Source organism: Corvus brachyrhynchos, unplaced genomic scaffold (genome assembly GCF_000691975.1).
Source record: "Corvus brachyrhynchos isolate BGI_N302 unplaced genomic scaffold, ASM69197v1 scaffold832, whole genome shotgun sequence".
Taxonomy (NCBI): Eukaryota; Metazoa; Chordata; class Aves; order Passeriformes; family Corvidae; genus Corvus; species Corvus brachyrhynchos.
Window position 1 is genome coordinate 582,735 of NW_008236798.1, and position 19,541 is coordinate 602,275.

Genomic DNA, 19,541 nt, shown 5'->3' on the forward strand with positions numbered 1-19,541 from the left:
GCTTGCAAATCATCACAGAAATTGGAAAAGGGGCTATGATGGAGGGAATGTAATATACAGAAAGGCAAACTGCATTTTGCTATACACTAAAAAAAAGATACATTACACAGGGACTTTAAGCAGGGAGAAAGAACAGCTGTTTGGATCATTTGAAAGGAAACAAAATGAAGTCTCTAAACTACAGTACTTTCTCATTTAAGGTACTTAATGATGAACAGAATGAATCAAAGCATAAAAAGCGTGTTATTGTGAAGAACCACCTGGAGATAATACCCAAAGTTATCCTTTGGCTTTACTCAGTTGACCTTGTATCACTGAGAGGTGTTTGCCATATGTACTACTAAGAAACATGCCTGAGCTCAGAGGAGAAACAAATCGTGCATGGAAAGAAATGCAACTGAAGACTGGTCATCTGAAAATGAATTCAAGTGATGTGTCAAGGTAAATAGAAACATCTTTTTTTATTTACTTTACTGATGAGCTGAAAAGGGTAATAGGACTTCTTTTCTGCAGTAACCTGGAGAGGAGCTACCAGCAAGGTAGAGACACCTAATGCTAGGCCATTTGTGCACTCAATTTTCAGGCCAAATGGATGACAGGGCAAAAATATGGTGCCACAAGTTCAATACTTATGAATATAGGCAATATGTATTTTATCTGTTCACAAACCTGTGTGAACGGCAGTAAAGGAAATGCAACATAACAGTCATAAAAAAATTTCCCATGCGTAAGTTTAACTCCAATGAATTGGTAGAAGTATTTTTATTTTTATTTTTATTTTTATTTTTATTTTTATTTTTAGTCTTATTTCCTAAAATAATACCTCATTCCTGGAAGAAAATTATCTACATTAAAAAAACCAACAAATAAAAGCACACACACACAGAAACCAACACACATGCAAGGAAAAAGTAGCAGACACATACAGGTTAAATAAAAATTGATTAACTGCAGAATTAAAAGTTAAAAAATTGAGGATATGATCTGCAAATGAACAGTGCTCCTGGTTTTATTATCCAACCAATGTATAGTTAGTTTTATTACACAGTTCCCGTGTCTGAATTAGTTCATTTCAATATTATGTTTTTACAGTGACAATTTTTTTCATTAATATTAGGGCAAATTACATTCAGCTGAACAGGAAGTCCCTTGCTAAGGAATAAATGAATTTTAATAAATAAGGATCCGGTTACTGCTGCGGTTGCAAGTATTTCTTTTTATAGGACTTTGTATTAGACACAGGGGATTCTCTTCAGTACAAAATCTGGATCATACTTTCTAGTATATGCTTTTATCTCAATGTCACATGAAAGTGCAGTTGTGCCATAATGCCAAGTCAAACATCAAGCAGGAATAATGTCTTAAAGGAAAAAGTACATGCTTAAATTCAACAGCCTGAATTGCATGAGTCTTTTAAGCTGACATTCGAGTTTAGAAACCTCTGTGTATTAATGGAATATCAAAGAGGATGTAAGACATCCCTGAGTGGGTAATCAGTGGACAACAAAGAACTATTGTGTGGGCCTTGATCCTGAAAAGGGGCACAGAATGAAGATGCCAAGCAAAACACAACAACACAATTACAATGCACAGTGCCTTGAATGCGAAAGTGAGGAAGTGTTCAAAATCTGATTCAAGACAAATTCACCACTAAGGGGAATCTGGTGATAAAAACTTCAACTGATGTGTCTTTCTGAACGCTGCACTTAGCTCTGCAAGTACTTGGAATTTCAAGTCCCCAGAAATACTGCTTTTCATCTGAAGGATATTTAATACAGAGATAAAGTACATGGTGCAGTTTATTCTTAATTGGCATTAAACCTCTAACAGTGAAAAGCAGCACCTCTGTTGTCATATTATAACTCAGGCAATGTTATCACACAGGGTCTTTTACTTCCCTTCTTTTTACCTAGAAAAAAATGTAATAAGTATTAGAATTCCCATTACAAGGCTGTCAGAGCAAAACTAGCGCATACTGTGCTCTGAGACAGGAATTTTTCAGAGCTTAGCGAGGCATGAAATCAGAATAAGGAGAATAAGGAGAAATCCTAAAACAAGGAGATAGGTTGACAAAGATTAGTCTGAAGCTACAGAGATGTCAGTCATGAAGTCTGAACTGTTTAGCCTAATTTCTCCTGAATTCACTTAAGGTCTGAGGTGAATTAAGAGTACATTGCTGCTAATACTTTTTTAGCTTTATTTAGTGGAAAATTTGCTTAAAATATAAGCAATTTCAGTTTCTGAGTTGAAGTGGATCTATATCTAAACTAGAAGTGAGTCACTGACTTTTAAGACATATAGGAAGAGAGAAATCCAAGCTGATACATGTCACTGATGCTGCAGTACAGAGTCTTCATGTCCTAGAATCTTGTTTGGCTCTTCCATCAGCCTGCTGGAGAGCAACCACTACCTTGCACGATGAGCCTGCCTGATGCAGATTCAAGCTTCAGGTGGAACATTTACCAAAACCTCCCTAGCACTGAGCTATCTCTCACTTACAGTAAAATGAATTATTTCCTTTCTCCTCTGATTAAATAATTTTGAAATCTTAGTTTAGCTTGGATTTATAATATGGGGTAATTAGAAACGTTGATTTTATTTTTTTAACTTATGTTTTCTTTATAAATATGAGATGGACATAAAATGAAGTGACCAGGAAAGTGCTGAGAAAAAAAAAAGTTGAGAAAATGTTCCTATCCCAGATGAGAAAATACAAACGGGCAATGAAAAAATCATCTTTAGAGCAAACACAGTTCCCAAAGCACAGCAAATGGGAACTAGCTGTTACTGCTATGGTTCCCATCTTCTTTTGAGAGCTTTTTCTGGCACTTACTGGTGGCTTGCTGTTGGTGAGGGTTGTCTTCCAGACTTTTGCTTCTATCAGCTAACAGTAGGCTTCTCTTGGTTGTTTTCTGCTTAGGGACAGCCTGTGCTTTCTGTCTTCAGCTGACTGCTGTTAAGAACTGACCTGAGCACCTCTTTGGGTGGTGCTTGAGAGGCAGCAATGTACCTGTCAGGCTGGAGTGCCACTGCCACAGCCCCAGTTGTTAGTGCAGCAGTGCATGTGGACTGCGGGACATCAGAGAGGATGGAGAGGTGATTGATAGGTTGTTCTCAGAGATCCTGAAGAAACAAAAGCCCAGGCTATGTGAAACAAGAAATGAGGGTCAGCTAGAAACCGCACTCAAAGGAACAGTAGATGGAAACTCACAAGATGGGGAAGACTCAAAACGTGTGATTTCAGGCAACAGCAGTCTTCCTAGACCTTGGCCTGTAGGCCACTTACAGCTGTAGATCTGTAACTTCAGGACAGGCAGAGTGGCCTGGGAGTAGCTAAGGAGGAGGAATACTCATCAGAGAAGGCATCAAGGCCAGCTGATCCTGGGCCAAGCATTTGTGTAACAGGCCCTGCTTCGTGTGGGTGTGGGGAATGAATAGGTTACACTCTGTTTCAAAAGTCTGTACTCAGTGCTATAAAATTCAGCTGGTGGCTGGTTACTAGCTGGAATTCCTTACAGTCTTATAGAGCAACTGCTGCTGTTTACTGGTTCTATAAATGGCCTGTACAATGGCAAGGACTGCATGGAGTAGGTTCACAAATGATACCAAATTGAGAGGGTGATTGTTATTCAGATGGACTTCAGCAGGTGGAAAAATGGACTGAGACAAACCTTGGTATTTTTATAAAGTTCAAAATCTTTAAAGAAGAACTCTGTGCATGACTAGCTAAAAGCAGGTCTGCAGAGAAGGACCTACCTAGGATCTTGGTTGACACCAAGCTGAACATGAGTCAGCAATGAGCCCTTGCAGTAAAAAAGTCAACCACCAACCACTTTCTGCCTTAGTAAAAGGCAGCTGGCAGGTTCCGAGAGGCAATCATTCCCCTCTATCTGGCACTTTTTCTCTTGGGATTATATCTGAGACACTGATTATATTGACATACCAGAGTGAGTCCAGAAGAGATACACAAAGGTGTTCATGGGGTGAAAGCACATGACAAATGAGTAGAGGCTTGGAAAATGTTGAAGTTTTTTTCTTCAGCCTGGAGAAAAGAAGGTTAAGGATAGATTTTTTTTGTTTGTTTTTTTTTGTTTTTTTTAAATTTCTTCTGTGTATATCCATCTATTGGAGAGTATGGGGAAGAGTGGAAGACACAGCTGGACTTGAAGATACAGAAAATAAGAGGTAGCAGACACAAATTAGAATACAAGACAACATATAAAGAAGTGAACATACTGTGAAGGTGTCCAAATACTGGAATAAGTTGACAAGACAGGCTGTAGAGTCTCCATTCATGGAGACACTCAAGACTGGCCTGGACAAACTCCTGAGGAAACATGATGCAGTCAGTCATGTTTTGAATGGAATATTGGACTAGATGGCTTCTAGAAACCTTATCCAATCTCAGTTATTCTTTAACAGTAATGCTTTTCAGGAGCAGTGCAATGGAACAGAACAATACAAAAGAAAAGAAAGAAAAGGAAAATAAACATTAATTGAAAAAAATGGTATTATCTTACTTTTTTTTTTTTAGCTCCAAAGCATTTTGCTTTGAACTGATGCCTGCAAATGGTTTGGACTTTGGGTTGTTAGTAAAGGATATCAGAATCCATTCACAGCCAAGATGTACCAGAGTAAGAGAAAGGAAGCCTTAAAAAAAATGCTGACAATGAAAGAGTAAATAGTAAAAGTGTTTCAAAACTGTGAAGTAATATATCAGAAAAATAGAAGTTGTCAATGAGTCCAGGAAATTTGTGGGTATTGTGCTGGTTTTGACTGGAGTAGAGATAATTTTCTTTGCAGTGGTTAGTATGGGGCTATGTTTTTGACTTGCTTTCCCTGTTAAACTGTCTTCACCTCAATCCATCAGTTTTCTGGCTTTTACTCTTCTGATTCTCTCCCTGATCCTGCTGGTGGGGGAGTGAGCGAGTTGTTGGGTGGGGCTTGGCTGCTGGCTGGGGTTAAACCACAACAATGTTCATTTCTGTAGATAGGAGTGATAAAGAATTATCAAAATAGACTGAGATTATTATCAAAATAGCCTGAGATTATTTGTAGACTCATTTGGGCTTTTTTTAGTCTGAAACCTATTTTTGCAATTTTTGGTGTGGGGAGAGCTGCCTTTTGATTTTTGGTAGAGAAAAAGAAAGACTGATTAATTTTTGGATAATGATAACTTTGCAGTCAAGCTACAAAAAAACTTTTCAGTGCTAAATTAAACTCAGAAAATTTTTGAGGATGAAAGACAAAAGCATATAAAATTGCAAAAATACAAGGGTAAAAATATAAGATTAATAAACAGTCATAAAACAGTCAAGAGTCTGAGAGATTCCCTTGAATACAGATAGAGTCAGTAATGCATAGATCTGAGAACATTGAAAGAGATCACTCCTACAAAATAACAAAAAAACCGGAGTCATGAAAGATCCTTCTGCTCAATGGTTTGAGAGCTTTGTAAGGCTGGAAAGTTTAGGAAAGCTACATAAACACTTAGCAGAATCAGAATGTGTCTGTTCTGATGCCAACATAACTGTACTTCTATGACACCATATCACCTTTTTACATTGTTGTAATACTGTATCATCACTTTTCATGCTATGGAATGAGGGGATTTAGTGCAATGTGACCTTAAATCACACACATAAAAATAACAAACTTTTCTCATACATCTTCTTGAGTTTTTATCTAGAAACTCTATATTTTTAATCTTTTAAATATGTTTCAATTATTTGAGCGTGGTTAATTTAATGACATTTTGATAAAGTTTAGATGATACATTTCCCACCTCTAGGCTGATTACATCTGCTGTGAACATAGGCAGAGAGATAATAGTTAATGAACATAATACAAAAATCATGTTAGTGACTGTACAGAGATGACAGGCTACTGCAGCAGGAGAAAAAAAGCCTACTAGTATATTAGGTCCAGTGAAGTCCTACAGATATTAATGTTGGTGCTAATTTTACTAAATATTTTTTAATAATCAGATTAAAATGGCAAACTAATTAACTTAGACTCTCTTACTTGTTAAATTTGAAAACCAGAAATTGGAGAAATAATTTTTTTAAAAGGATTTAACAAGAGGAAAGTGGAAGAGAAGGGCAAGGTTGAGGAATGCTCATTAAAAGTCTTCACAAATATTAAATGCCTCAATTGCCTGCCCTTGTTAGAACATTTTTCTTTTTCAAAGCTAGTCTTCTAAAAAGAAGCCTCAGTATATTTTTAGTCTTCCTGGGTGCATTACATTTATGATTCTTTTCCCTTTGACTTTCATTTATTTGCTCTATGGACAGTAGCTGTATACAACCATTGAAAAGAAAAATGAGAAATACAGGAATCTCAGGTATATATGTAGAAAATCTACTTACATGGATGTCACTAGTATCAGAGTAATGTGATTTTCACTGATACTGGTAATATGCCATGTTAAAATTCATGTTATACACAACTGGATCTTATTAGAGATAGTGTCTTTCCCAGTTGTAAATGAATTTACAATTTACAAGCAGTGATAGATCACTCATGTTGTTGTTTTTTATGAATATTGTCAAATTCTTGCCTTCTGACTATGATTTACTAGGGAGAAACTTTACATTTAAAATTCTTTTAAGTTAATCCCTTGCCCAAATGAGAGCATGTGACTGATACTGTTAAACACAAGGAATGTAACCCGTGATCAGTAATAGTGTGGTACTGATTTGTGATACTAATTTTCATGTTATCTAAAAAAAGGAATACTTTGGCTTTCCCTATAGATAAAATGGCATCAAATTTTCATGATGAACTATGGTGTCTATTTTTCACAGTGAAGCAAATCTGAACCTTGACAACAGCAATGAATGAGGTTCTACAGTAATTGAAAGTGTGCAAAATGCAAAAATGAGAGATATCCCTTGTTCTGACCTAAAGTGTCTTTTTGCTGGATAAGATGCAGTTTCATTGCCATATATTGCTTAGAAATACACCACTGAGACTGCTGATTGGATAGTAAATTTATGGTCATTTATGGATTGAAGTGTGTTCATAAAGTTAGGCAGAGGCCTGAAGATCATTGATCTTGAGAGAGTCATTATCTTCTATCATGATCATGCGGATTAATTGTGGCATTTTTTTCTAGGCTAATGTAATTCATTTTTTTTACTAAGGCCATTAGAAAGCTAGTTTCCACCATATTTTTTTTAATCTTCTAAATAATTAATCACTTGTTTAAGGTAATTGCACACAATTTAATTTTCTGCAAAACATATCTAACTTTTTAAAAATATGCATAGACTTCTCTGGGACCAATTAGCACACAAATACTGAGAGTCCGTTGATTTTTTGAGAATGACAGACTGGAGAATGTCAGAACACAATGTGAAAGAAGATGCTAAAGGCATCACAAAATTCCTCCTAAAGTTTGAAATTTAATAATAAATTTCATAATATAGCTACAAAGATAATTAAATCTCGATGCAATAGACTATAATCTGTTGAAAAGCCACCCTAATTATTTTAGATTTATAAAAGATAAAGAAGAATATTCCCTGTAAAGGAGATTTTCTAGTGCAAAATGAATTCTGACAGCCCATGTGTAGATCTTTGTAGCCTCCACACAGATCATGGGTGCTGACTAGTAGAGTTAACAAAATAGTAAGCATCACTTAAAATGTAGTATAGTTCTTTAATGTGATATAAATAAAAATTTATAATCAAAGTGCATGATCATATTCTAGAGTCTGACAAAATTTTTCAATCTAGAACATCTGGGTTCAGACCAGAAATTTCCCACAATGCCCTGGGAACTTTCACATTCTGCTTCTTTCTAACTTAAAAATGGACTTGGGGCCTACAGACCTTAAACAGATTATTGCTCTGTGGTGACTTGTCACTGAGCCACAGAAATTATTATTAACCTTGTGACTAATTCAGTGATAATGCCCAGAGATTATGGCTGAGGTAAGAGTCCCGTGTGCTGTACCACTTAAACAGCGATTATTTCTCCATCAGGAAAATAAATAGGCATATTCCCCCCATATATTGAAGTCAGCTGTCACAGAATTGCTTCCATCCATTCAATGATGTTAGCATTTAAAACACAGTGGCAGCATGCAGACAGTCTAGAAGAGCTGGCTTTTGGCATGCTCAAACTCTTAAAATGCTTAGGGACTACTTGGGGCAGCCACTTGAGGAAGGCAAAGATCCAGCCAGGGACTAACTGCTGAATAGCACAACTGATTGCATCCCAGTGAAATCCCAGTTGGGATTACAAGGCAGCTTTGAATTTACTTGTGTGGGTAAACCATTTGCCCTAACTGGTGCAGAGCATGTGTAGGCAGAAAAAGGAGAGACTGGGTGTGTGTGCTGTCCTGGACACCCTGCTGTGAGCACCTGTCCCAGTCCATGGCTAGTCACTCCAGTCCTTTCTGGGCTGCTCTGGCACAGGCATGACTGCATCTGTGTGACCTGCTGACAAGCGTAATGATCCAGCCAAAAAAAAATCAAATCCAGACAACAAAGCTTAGGTGAAATAAAGGGGCTATTTTTCATCTGAGTTGGATTCCTGAATCTTTTCACTGTAAAACAAGAGGCCTGAGATGAGGGATGGAAATTTCAGGAGTTTGTCAGCAAAACTACACCTAACTGCGCACAGAGATACGGAAAAGCAAGTCTCTTGCCTAAAGTCCACAAAGCACATAACATTTAATATTTCTGGGTACTGGAATGTTTCCTTAATCATGTTCTCTGTAAGAAAACATGAGTGAAGATTGAGAGTTGTTTAGGTGTGTGGCCAAATCATTGTGTTGTAAAAACTCATGTAATATGCTCAATTAGTAAAACAATGCTGCTTGGAACAAAGATTCCTTTTTGTCAAGGGATGATCTTGCAATTTTTTCTTACTATTTAGTCAAGGTTATCATTGTTTCCCTTTTCTTTTTTATAACCAGCTTTCTAATTCCCATTATGAGCCTGCCACAGCTAAATTAGGTCATGATTTATGCAAAAATTGAAAAGAAGTGACTTGCAGAACTCTCTCAGGAAGATTAGAGTTTCTGCCATGAAGCTTCTCTTTCTTGATGTCCTGGGTATTTTCTTTCTTCACTATTTTTTGATCATTAAATTTCCCCTCGGGAATCTGTGGATCAGTTGGCAGCATGAATTTAGGTGTTTAAATTCCCAAGATTTTCAGATGAAGTTTCTTTTACGGGAAAGTGATGCTGAAAGTCATAGTCTGAAGAGCCTTAAGCAAAGAAAAACCTTTAGGCCACTGATGACTTGTCATATTCTACCTGTGTGGTGCACAAACAGGCAGCCATTTATAACAACAACAGAGAAATGAATCACAGTTAAAATCAAAATTCATGAACTGTTTGCTCAAATGATAATTCGTTGTGTCAACAGATATTCAAGGCATAGACAGCAGAACAAATATCTTCTGTTGTTAACAACTTAAAATGGTTGAGCTTTTTAGGTTTTTCTTTTAATTAGGGCTATGGAATATACATGGGATACTTACTGTTCAGTAACAGAGAAAAAAAAATGGAAATACAATTTTATGGAAATACCAAAAATCTGAAGAGGTCCAAAACACCCACATGTGCCTGATGGATGTAAAAGAGTAATTATATAAGACTTGCCAAAGCAGCTGGCTGGCAGCGGGGGTTATTGTAGGGAACTGTGTAGCTATTTTCACACAAATAAATCCTGCTTGAGTTGAGAATTGGTCAGATATGGTGGAACACTTCTTCAAACATCAATCCAATGTGTGAAAAAGGGAATGTATTTCTAAAATGTAGAGTTCAATGCACTGTTACCTAAACATATACTTCTGATTCGAATCAAGACTTATTTCCCTAAAAAGAATCTGCGAGTGCCTACACAGCTGTATATGAACTACTAAGGACAAGTAATAACACATTTTGTCCTGAATACCATTCCTGGGAAGAAAGACAGTTCAGAGAAGTTGTGTAGGATCTTGTAGATGACAATTTACTTGGATACAAAAAGATAAATTATTTGGTATTCTGTGGGAAATGTTATTTGTTAAACTAATTAAAATTTACAAATAGCTATTTTCTTTGGATATTTAACTGAGGGCACACAGTAAAATCTTCAAACTGCTTAACAAATTGCCCCTGTAGTTGGAATAACTCTAAAGATATTTCTTTACTATGAGGAAATAAAGGGTGTTCTTTTCTCACTGAAAAGTGTAATGGTAGTAGGCTGAGCTACTCTGCTGTCTGTGTGGCTGATTGCACAAATGAAAGAAAGCTTGTGCCAAGAACGAGTTCAATTCAGGACCAAGAGACAAACAGAAAAATATGATTCAGAATAATTTTCCATCCATTTTACATATATACTTTCTTTTGCCTTCACAGTGCATAGTTTTCAGTTCAAACAAATGATACAAACCACACTTAGATGGAACTGAAATTCTTTTGGAAAACTACCACCATGATTATGAAGAAAGCATATAATATATATCTATGCTACATGTTCATATTCAAAAGCGTAACACAACATGTACAAACCAAAGCACTTTATAAAAGTGAATACAAATTTTGCCTGCAAACTCAATCTTTTTCTTGCTGCTGCTCTGAAACACCCTTCTTTTCGCTTCTTTTCATTCTTTGATTTTTTTTCCACAGTAATTAAGCTTAAAAGCTATTAAAATAGGAAATTACAATGGAAACATTGACAGGTCCTTAAATATAGTAGAGTGAAGAAAAAAGCCGTAATAAGAACCTGTCAAAACTGAAAATAAAGGAGTTTGAGGAACCAGAAGGCTATAAAACCATGTCTATTTCTAAGTTTTTGAATGATATTTTTAGATTTAAGTGCTCTACACGTTTCCAATAATTACATAGCAAAGAGGGACAGATGAAATGTCTAGGCATACAGGACAACTGCTTCTGTAGTTCAAAGATTTCAGTATTAAGTTGAAGGTAGGTAAAAAGCAATAGCATCAGATTTCCCTGTGTCTCTGTCTAATATTTGTATTTGGAATTTAATGTCCCTGTAAAAGATCTCTTTCTTCCCTTTATTTTCTCTGACTTCAGTTACAGCTGCTGAATATTGGGAAAACATAACTGCAAGGAAGCAAAGTAAAGCACACTTAGTTCAAGGCAAAACTTCAGCAGCCTCAATTCACTCCCTCATGTATTGTTACATGCAGCTTGAACATTTTGTCCCCTCCAGTGGCTTTATTCTAAATTTAGTACCTATAGATGATGATTCTCACCTAATGAACACCGTTTAGTGTTCTGTTCTTCACAGGTCAATGTATGGCTTGCAATTTTGTAGCCATGTATCTACAATATACAAAATTTCCTCATAAATAATTCTCCACGTTTTTAATGTCTGGTAGCTTCACAAATATCCATGTCTCCCTATTTTCAGTATCCACTCATTTTATTTTTAATATAAAAGGGATAACTGTCAGAGCACTTACTATTGATATCTAGTACTTTGTTGTTCCATGTACAGACTCTACAGACTTCTCTACAGCTGTGAATCACTCACAACGACCTCAGGGGAGACACACAGTAAATGAAGAATATGGCAAGCAGAAAGTAACTTTGCAACATGGCAATACACACTGGGCAGGTTTTGTATGGGGAAGTGACATCTCCATTTTAAGAGTTTTGGTGGCCAGGCAGGTTTGGCACAGATCTGAATGGAGAATTTCATGTGTCATGAAAGAAGCGTTGATAATAATGAATTATATGGCCATATTTATTACAGATCAGAGCCTCCTAGCTGTTAAGGGCACTGATTAACTGATGCATATACTCTGAAGGGATGAAGTTAGCAGACGTAGTTAGATGCTTCTCAGTGGTGCCCTGTGACAGGACCAGAAACAATGGTCACAAACTGAAACACATGCTATTCCATGAAAACATAAATTCCATTTAAATATTACAGGGTTTTTTTTTAGTTTGTTTGGCTTTTTTTGGTTTGGTGGTTTGTTTTGGTTTGTTTTGGTTTGGTTTGCTTTGGTTTGCTTTGGTTTTACTGATGGGGTAGTAGGAACAAATTTCCCAGATAGGCTGCAGTGTTTCCCTCCTTGGAGTTACTCAAAACCTGACTAGACATGACCTTGATCAACCTGTTCTAGCTGACATGGCTCTGATCCTGGGAGTGGATCAGGTGCTATGCAGAGCTCCATGCCACTCACTGCTGCTCTGTAATTCTTTGATATCATTCAGAAAAAAGAAAAAAAATTACCCACTTTCAATCAATAAAATTACCATTGTGACCGTGTATTGCAAGAATAGGGATGTTGAACTTTGTGTCCTGGCCAAACACAGCCTATTACTTTCAAAATATCTAAAATTCCCTCTTCTGCCTAACCTACCAAAAGTTTTCTCATCTTATATCCAGAACTCCTTCAAACAGAAGTGGAACACAGGACACTAATTGCTCCATAGGAAAAGTGGCCGATTTGAAGTGGCGGGTGGAGTTTTGCTACCAGTTATTTTCCCCACAGAAATGCTTAGTGTATTTAGGTCTTCAGCAAAAGTTAATCTGGGACCTAGGTGGATCAATATGAGCAATTACACAGTGGCCACAGGGAGACTGGCACTGCTCTGCTTTTGGTGATCTATGGTGAATCAGACCTTCAGAGACTGTTAATGTTTTTCTGCACAGCTTGTTCTGTGAGGTGAAGGCGAAAGCTTAGACAGTACCACTGCGCCATATAGAAAGTAAGAAGTCAATAAACACATAACTACATCACCAATAAATACACAGGTATTAGGTCATCACTTTGATTTTTAAAAAAATATTAAATACTAATCTGCACACTAATTAAGATATGAAACAAAAAATGATTTAAATATCATTATAATTTGAGACACTTCAAACAGAAAAGAACAAAAGCAAAATAAAGCAGCATAAAATTGGGACTATAAAAGTTCTGGTCCCTCAGTTGCCTATTGGTTGGTTAAGCTGTGCTTTCTTCCTCAGTTACACATTTTTTGGTTAAGCTGTGCTTTTTAAATTATTATTATTATTTTTATTACTTGTTGGTCTTAATAAAGAAGAAAAAAAAGTGACTAAAGAGAGCATTTTCACTGCTGGAATGTTTTCAAATTATTTTATTTTAACTATAATTAATGGATATGTAATGGAAATAATGACCTAGAGTAAAAATGTAATATAAGTTTAATGAAGAGAATATTTTAGTTGTAGGACAAAGCACAAAAACAGATGAAAAAGGGCTTATAAGGCTTTTAAATAGTTTTGACTCGTCAGGTGTATCTGTTTAAACAACTGTAGTCACCACTACAAGGCAATCTAGACAAGAAAGGTAGGTAACTTTAGGAGAGTGAGGAAAAAGGTATTACAGCTCATGGAGTAATGGCTCACAAAAATTTATGCAGTTGTAAATCATTATAAAATACCTGATTCCTGAACACAGGAACTGAAAAAAAAATAAAAAATGTTTTTCCTAAATTTAATAATTGAATTTGTTAGTAGAACTCATGATTTATATTGATGCAATTCACAGCAGATTCCAGTCTATTCCAGTGTGCATTATAACATTTACTACATCTACAAAACATCACTTTTGTTGCTTTCTTTTAGTTTGATATGTAAGTTAAATAATGTTTAATTATGAACAGGCTTCTGACTGGCTTTGTGGTCTGAATGGGCTGGGTCTTGGTCTTGTTTAGAAGCTGATGCTAAAGTAGTAAGTGATGGTTTGATTACACTTTAGTAAGTATCTGATTGAAATATTTCAGAAACTTCACAAAAATATTTTTTGATCACTGAACTCTTGCCCGAGAGCCTAATTCTGCCTGTGTAGGCTCTGAAGCAAAGTTCCAACCAAACTGCTTAATAAAAATCACAGCAAGAACTTTTTTTTCAGACTTTGATCCCAATATAATCCTCTTTCCTATAAAACCAAAACTACTTATGAACTAAAAGATTCCAAAGTTCTTTACAAATTCTTATGGATGAAAATACTGTTCAAATCAATAACCAGAGTATACATTATCATAGCCTTCTATAAATGAGACACAATCATCTACCAGCCTATGAGACAACAGAGTATAGAGAAAAGTGGTTAGTAAAGATAGTTACCAATTTGAATTATTGTGGGGTGACTAATGAAATGATGCAACTTAAATATGTTTCTCTATCTACACCACTGACATTGGTGTTGCACTCACCTGTATTCTAATTCCAAAATAGAAGTATAACAATTCCCTTCTTTTAACTACTTGGTTAAAGTGCTGATGAAATTATCTTTGATTGAATGTATTAATGACTCACTGAGATAATGATATTTAAAGACACTTGAATTCCTTTCTAATGGTGATCATTAAATATCTTGTATCAGTAAGCTTCACAGACTATGCCTTGATCTTTGGAAGTTCTAGTCTTCTGCATAGAAGATCTCCAATATCATATATTTTATTTCATTTCTTTTGCATCGGTTCTTAATCTTTGTCTCTGGTTAATAAAATGAATTGTAAACCCTTTGGAATCCTTATTAAATAACTATCTTTCTATAGGAGTAATTTAATCAGATTTAATATATTTTGAGATTGTAAGACTTGGAGCCATGCTTTTTTGTCTGTAAATAACTGTGAATATCCTACTTTTTTTTTTGGATCTATTTCATAGACTTGCCACTCATTTGGAACTCAATTTAAAAACCTGTTACAATACGCAAATGCTTTCCAAGAGAAATCAAATTACCTGGCTGCTCAAAATGATTTCTGGGGATCAAGCCTATCATCCCTAGACTGTGAATATGAAGGTCTTGAATTGGGTAATTTGTTGAAAGGTAAAAAGAGACCGAGAAATGAAGGTAATGAAGGCTTTCCACAGTTATGTTGCCAAGTGCTTGGCTTTCCAGTGAAACATTTGAGGCTTTCAGACTGCATTAAATTCCAGGAGCTTGAGTTGAGGTGTGACTGCAGTGAGAACTGTACCCAGGCATGAGTCCCACAGGAGCAATCAGCCTTCTCTCCAGTTACCTATGGAAACATTGCCGGAGGTATTTCTGTCAACCAGCTTTTGGTTATATAAAAGACACCTAAGGGGGCAGCACAGTTTGGAAGACATGAAATAGATAATACCAGACCCACTGGTCAAGGGAAATTTCTTCTTTGCTGTAGAGGGGAAGGTCTCTTTTTTATTGATGTTGCTGAAAAGATCGAGCTCCTTTTCTGGGCTGGAAGACTTTGCAAAACTTGATACAAACACTTTAGAAGAGAAAAAGTACTGTGGCAGGAAACAAGAAAATATATTCTGCTGTTCTATCCTTCCCCTTCATTATTACTTAACCAGAATGTTGTTTTGGTTTTGTTTTTGTTTTTGTTTTTTTTTCCTGGGACTTTTATCAACAGACTATGAAGAAAGCCCATTTGAAAAGTATATTGATATGTTTACAGTGTCAGCTTATTCCTTCTTAAAATGTTTAACAGAGTTCCTTGCAAAAGTTGCTTTGCAGAGTGCCCAAAACATGGAAACACAAATACTGTCTTTATTGATTTACACTTCTTTTCACAAATCACAGTAGGCTTCCTCACCTTCTCTTCAAACAGACTCTATTATTGTTGTTTAAATCATACTGTATAGAGACAGGACTGAATTCCCTTGAAACTGATAATCCTCTCACAGCTACCCCTCTATAAACAGTAGATGCAGGGTAACTACTCTGGATGACACAAAATAATCTCTGAACAGCTGAATAAAAAATGAAGTTGAATGCAACCCTCTTCTTTCAAATATCTGAAATAATTCAACCAGGTCTTCATTTCCATGTTTCATCACTTCCCTTTCCAGGGTCTGTCAAAACAAGCAAGTATCAAAAGCTTCAAATACCAAATATGTAACTCCAGATCTATTTTCATAAGATTTTAACTTCAGAGTTAGGCTGTGTTTGGACAGACATGAAGTAATTACCAAAATTCTTTACTGATCTTGGATTAAAATGTGATTTACACGTGGTGATCAGAGAAACCATAGTGACGTTTGTGGAGATGAGAGGAAAAGGTCATGTAGTGAAAAGTAACCGTGTAGGTAGAGCATAGAGACATCAGTGTCACAATATTTTATATTTTCAGCTTCTTTGTAATATCAATCTATCATATTGTCAGTATGTACTGCACAACTCCTGTTAGTAAAATGTTGTACATAATGCTGTTTTCTCTCCTCCTCAAAAAGAAATTCAATATGGTACAAGAAGTTACCCATTTTTCCTTCTCAGAACAAAACAAATGTCATGAGGTGAAAATACAGCACACTTGAACAAAATAGGTTTTGCAGCTAATGAGAACAGATGCAGTCTACTGCTTCTATCAGTATTGCAAAAATTGAACAAAAGGGGGGCTTGCTTTTATCTTTCTGATTAATGCTACACAAGTCATTTTAAATGGCTCATTCACATACCACATTTCCAGAAAGAGGAAAAGATTGCTCTTTGTACTTAAAGACCATGTGCAGAGTGGCAAAACTATTCTAGTCTACAGATAAGCAATCTTGTAAAGTGCAATTACTTCTGGCATTTAACCTGCAGTGCTCAAACTACTTTTACCATACAAAGCTGGACAGAACTTATTTAATCAAAAATATTCTATTAAACAGATTTGCTGCTGAGTACAGAAATTACCAGTATAATTAAATCCTACAATGGAATTTTATTTTCCTTCTCTGAATCATTTTAAAGCTGTTCTTACACAGACTTCCATTGTGATCAAGATGTAAATCTGACATTAAAATAATTTCAAATGAATAAGTCCATTTGATATTTTATGTGGTCCTGAATACTTTGGACTCTAGGCTTTTGATACTCTCATACACTAAATTTGTAGTACCTCTACAAAGTAATTGAAATATTTTTGAAATTAATATCAGAAAATAAAGTCAAACCACCACAAAATAATAACACCTTTTCATCTCTCTACATCTTTGAACAATGTTAAGTTTTTTCATTTCAATATTGTGGAAACAATGAAGTCACTACTGTCAAACAAATCAGCTTGACAAAGTAATTATGCTATACCCAGGCTAACCTTCAGCATGCTGTTGCCACTTGCTGCATTTTCATATCATATCATAGAATCCAACATGCAAACACAATATTTAGTTTACCGAACAGACTTCTGACCTCTTATTCTCCCTTAACACTTTGTCTCCTTTCTTCCAAGTGATAGTTGGCTTTGGAGAGGCTTGTGGCTTGCACTCAATGACAACTTCTTGGCCCTTGGTAACAATTATTGTTTTCTTCATTTGATTGAGGGGGAAAGTGGGAGCTGAAGCTGTTAAAAAGAAGTACGTTAACTCTACAGAGAACAATCAGAGCCTCCTGTTTCATTACATTCTAATAGAAGATTAGAAAAATAGGTTTGGCTTTGGGAATAGAATCCCCTTTTTTCTCTTTGAAATTATGATGTCAAAGTTCAAATTTTAGAAAATATTTGAAATCAGCAGCCAGGTTTATATGGTAGGTTTATAACTTAATCCAGCTACAGATTCATGAGAAATCTTTCACATCAGCAGATTAGAGTAAGATTGCTTTTGAAATCAAACAACTTTAGAAATTAAATAATACAAATGTTTCAGCTACACTTTTCCCATTTTTTTTTATCAAAAACTTGTTAGAGGTAAATTGTTTAAAATGAAATGAAGTTTTAATTCCAAAACTGTCCAAAATGCACTCTCTAGGGTCAATGCTTACAAAAAAATATTTATGTTAGAGAAGTTTTATTGCTTTCACTTATTTTATTTTTCTGAATACTAGGAATTTCAATATGAGAACTTCTTAACAGAAGATATTTAACTATGTCTTTCTCTTAGTATTTCCATTTTCAGGAAGTCCCATTGTTTAAAAACAAAAGCTAAGGTTATGCATTACAAAATGACACTAATTACTGTAATTTCACACCAAGAAAGGACAATTGTTCTCAAGTAATCTCATTTGACTGTGCTTTTCTTGAACTACTTTTGCAAAGCCAAAGCCCCCTATCTCAGCTACACTTACAGGGACATAATACACTTCATTGCCTCAAATATGTAGGAATTTCCTACCGTTATTTTAGTTAATTCTCACACCAGAGATATTTAGGTGGACAATTTATTCTGTTCTTTTCCCTTTAGTAAGGCAGCAAATTAAACACAACTGCTTATTTAATACAATATTATGGTTAAAATTTAACAGGGGTACAATCTTACAAGTGAGAAAATGAAAAGCTAATTTTACTGCAGCAATATACAGTGTCTATTTCTGATATTAAAGAACATCAAAGAAAGTGTGCAACTACCTGACATAGTAAGTATAGTTATTTTATAACAGATACAAAAAACACAGCAAAAGAACGCTGTAGCCAATAGGGATCTCTTTGCTGACTGAATTACAAATTACCAAATAAAAGTGATGGAAAGGGAACAATCCCTGACCTTGGCTGTTAACTCTATCACTATAAAGAAATATTTTTAAGATTTATCAGTGAAATTCTAAAGTTGGTTGGCTAGGAAATAGCTGATATGTACTAGACATGTTATTTGCCAAAAGATCCAAATTTTGCTGAAATATAGTATATTATGACTGTAATTACAGCTTTCTCACTCATTTGACTGGGAGTTTACAGGAGTGATTCTCAGGTGCAGGTCTAATCTCTGATATGGCCATTAAATTACTTTGGTGGACATCTGTCTTCCAGCTACATCATACACTGATAAAGATGATACGAGTCTTACAAGTCTGTCTCACTCAATCCTCTGGAAGGGTTCTTATCACTATTGACCCATTGCACGTTGCTACAGTTTGCTTTAAGGAAAATCAGAGTGTTGAAAAGTTCTTCCAGTTTTTCTTCATCAACTGCCTGCTTCTGCTTTTGGATAATGACATTTTTATTGTATTTCTAGGTAACACTATGTAGCATATTTGCTTTTCTCTCAATGATATTCATCCAGATATATAATTTCTATTATTCAATCAGTTTTGGTGATTTCTTAAGTTTTTTGAAACTAAGATAATGCATAATTACCTTTGAAAAATGGCCAAAGTAGAAATAATAATTTAATTTTTAAAGAGATTAAAATACATTTACCTCCTCTAAGTTTCGTCTCCTGCACATATGTTTGAGGGAGTAAAAAATATTTTTCCATTTATTTGAACTGAAACAGCCTTATATAAGAAATAGTCCCAAAATGTAACTGAGTCAGTCATTTATGAATGAAAATTTTTGGTTAACAGAAGGCCCTATGCTCTCTGGGGCAACAAAGGACTCACTCACACATAAATAACAAGAATAAAAAGAACCACTTTTATCTGCTCTGCTATTTGGACTAGCAGAAGCTGTTCTTTGTCACAACAGTCTAAGAAAAAAATTAATTCTCAAAAGGGGAAAAAAAACCAGCTCATTCTTTTCCAATACTCACCTAAAATCTTCAGCTCGGCACTGGCATAAATTGTACCATATTTATTTTCTGCTAAGCACTGATACATTCCAGCATCTGAGACATTCACACTATGGATCATCAGAACACCATTAATCATCTCAATTCTGCTCTGTAATAGAATTTAAAAAGAAACAAATTAA

General features: G+C 35.4%; 1 protein-coding gene across 1 annotated transcript in view; it reads right to left on the reverse strand.

The window, feature by feature from the left end:
- LOC103611340 (contactin-5) overlaps positions 1-19,541 on the reverse strand; it is a 146,319-nt gene that overhangs the window by 103,287 nt on the left and 23,491 nt on the right. The window contains exons 4-5 of the mRNA XM_008628841.2: positions 19,381-19,510; positions 17,108-17,258 (exon numbers count right to left, since the gene is read on the reverse strand). Coding sequence (XP_008627063.2) covers positions 17,108-17,258; positions 19,381-19,510 — 281 coding nt within the window. The remainder of the gene's footprint in view (positions 1-17,107; positions 17,259-19,380; positions 19,511-19,541) is intronic.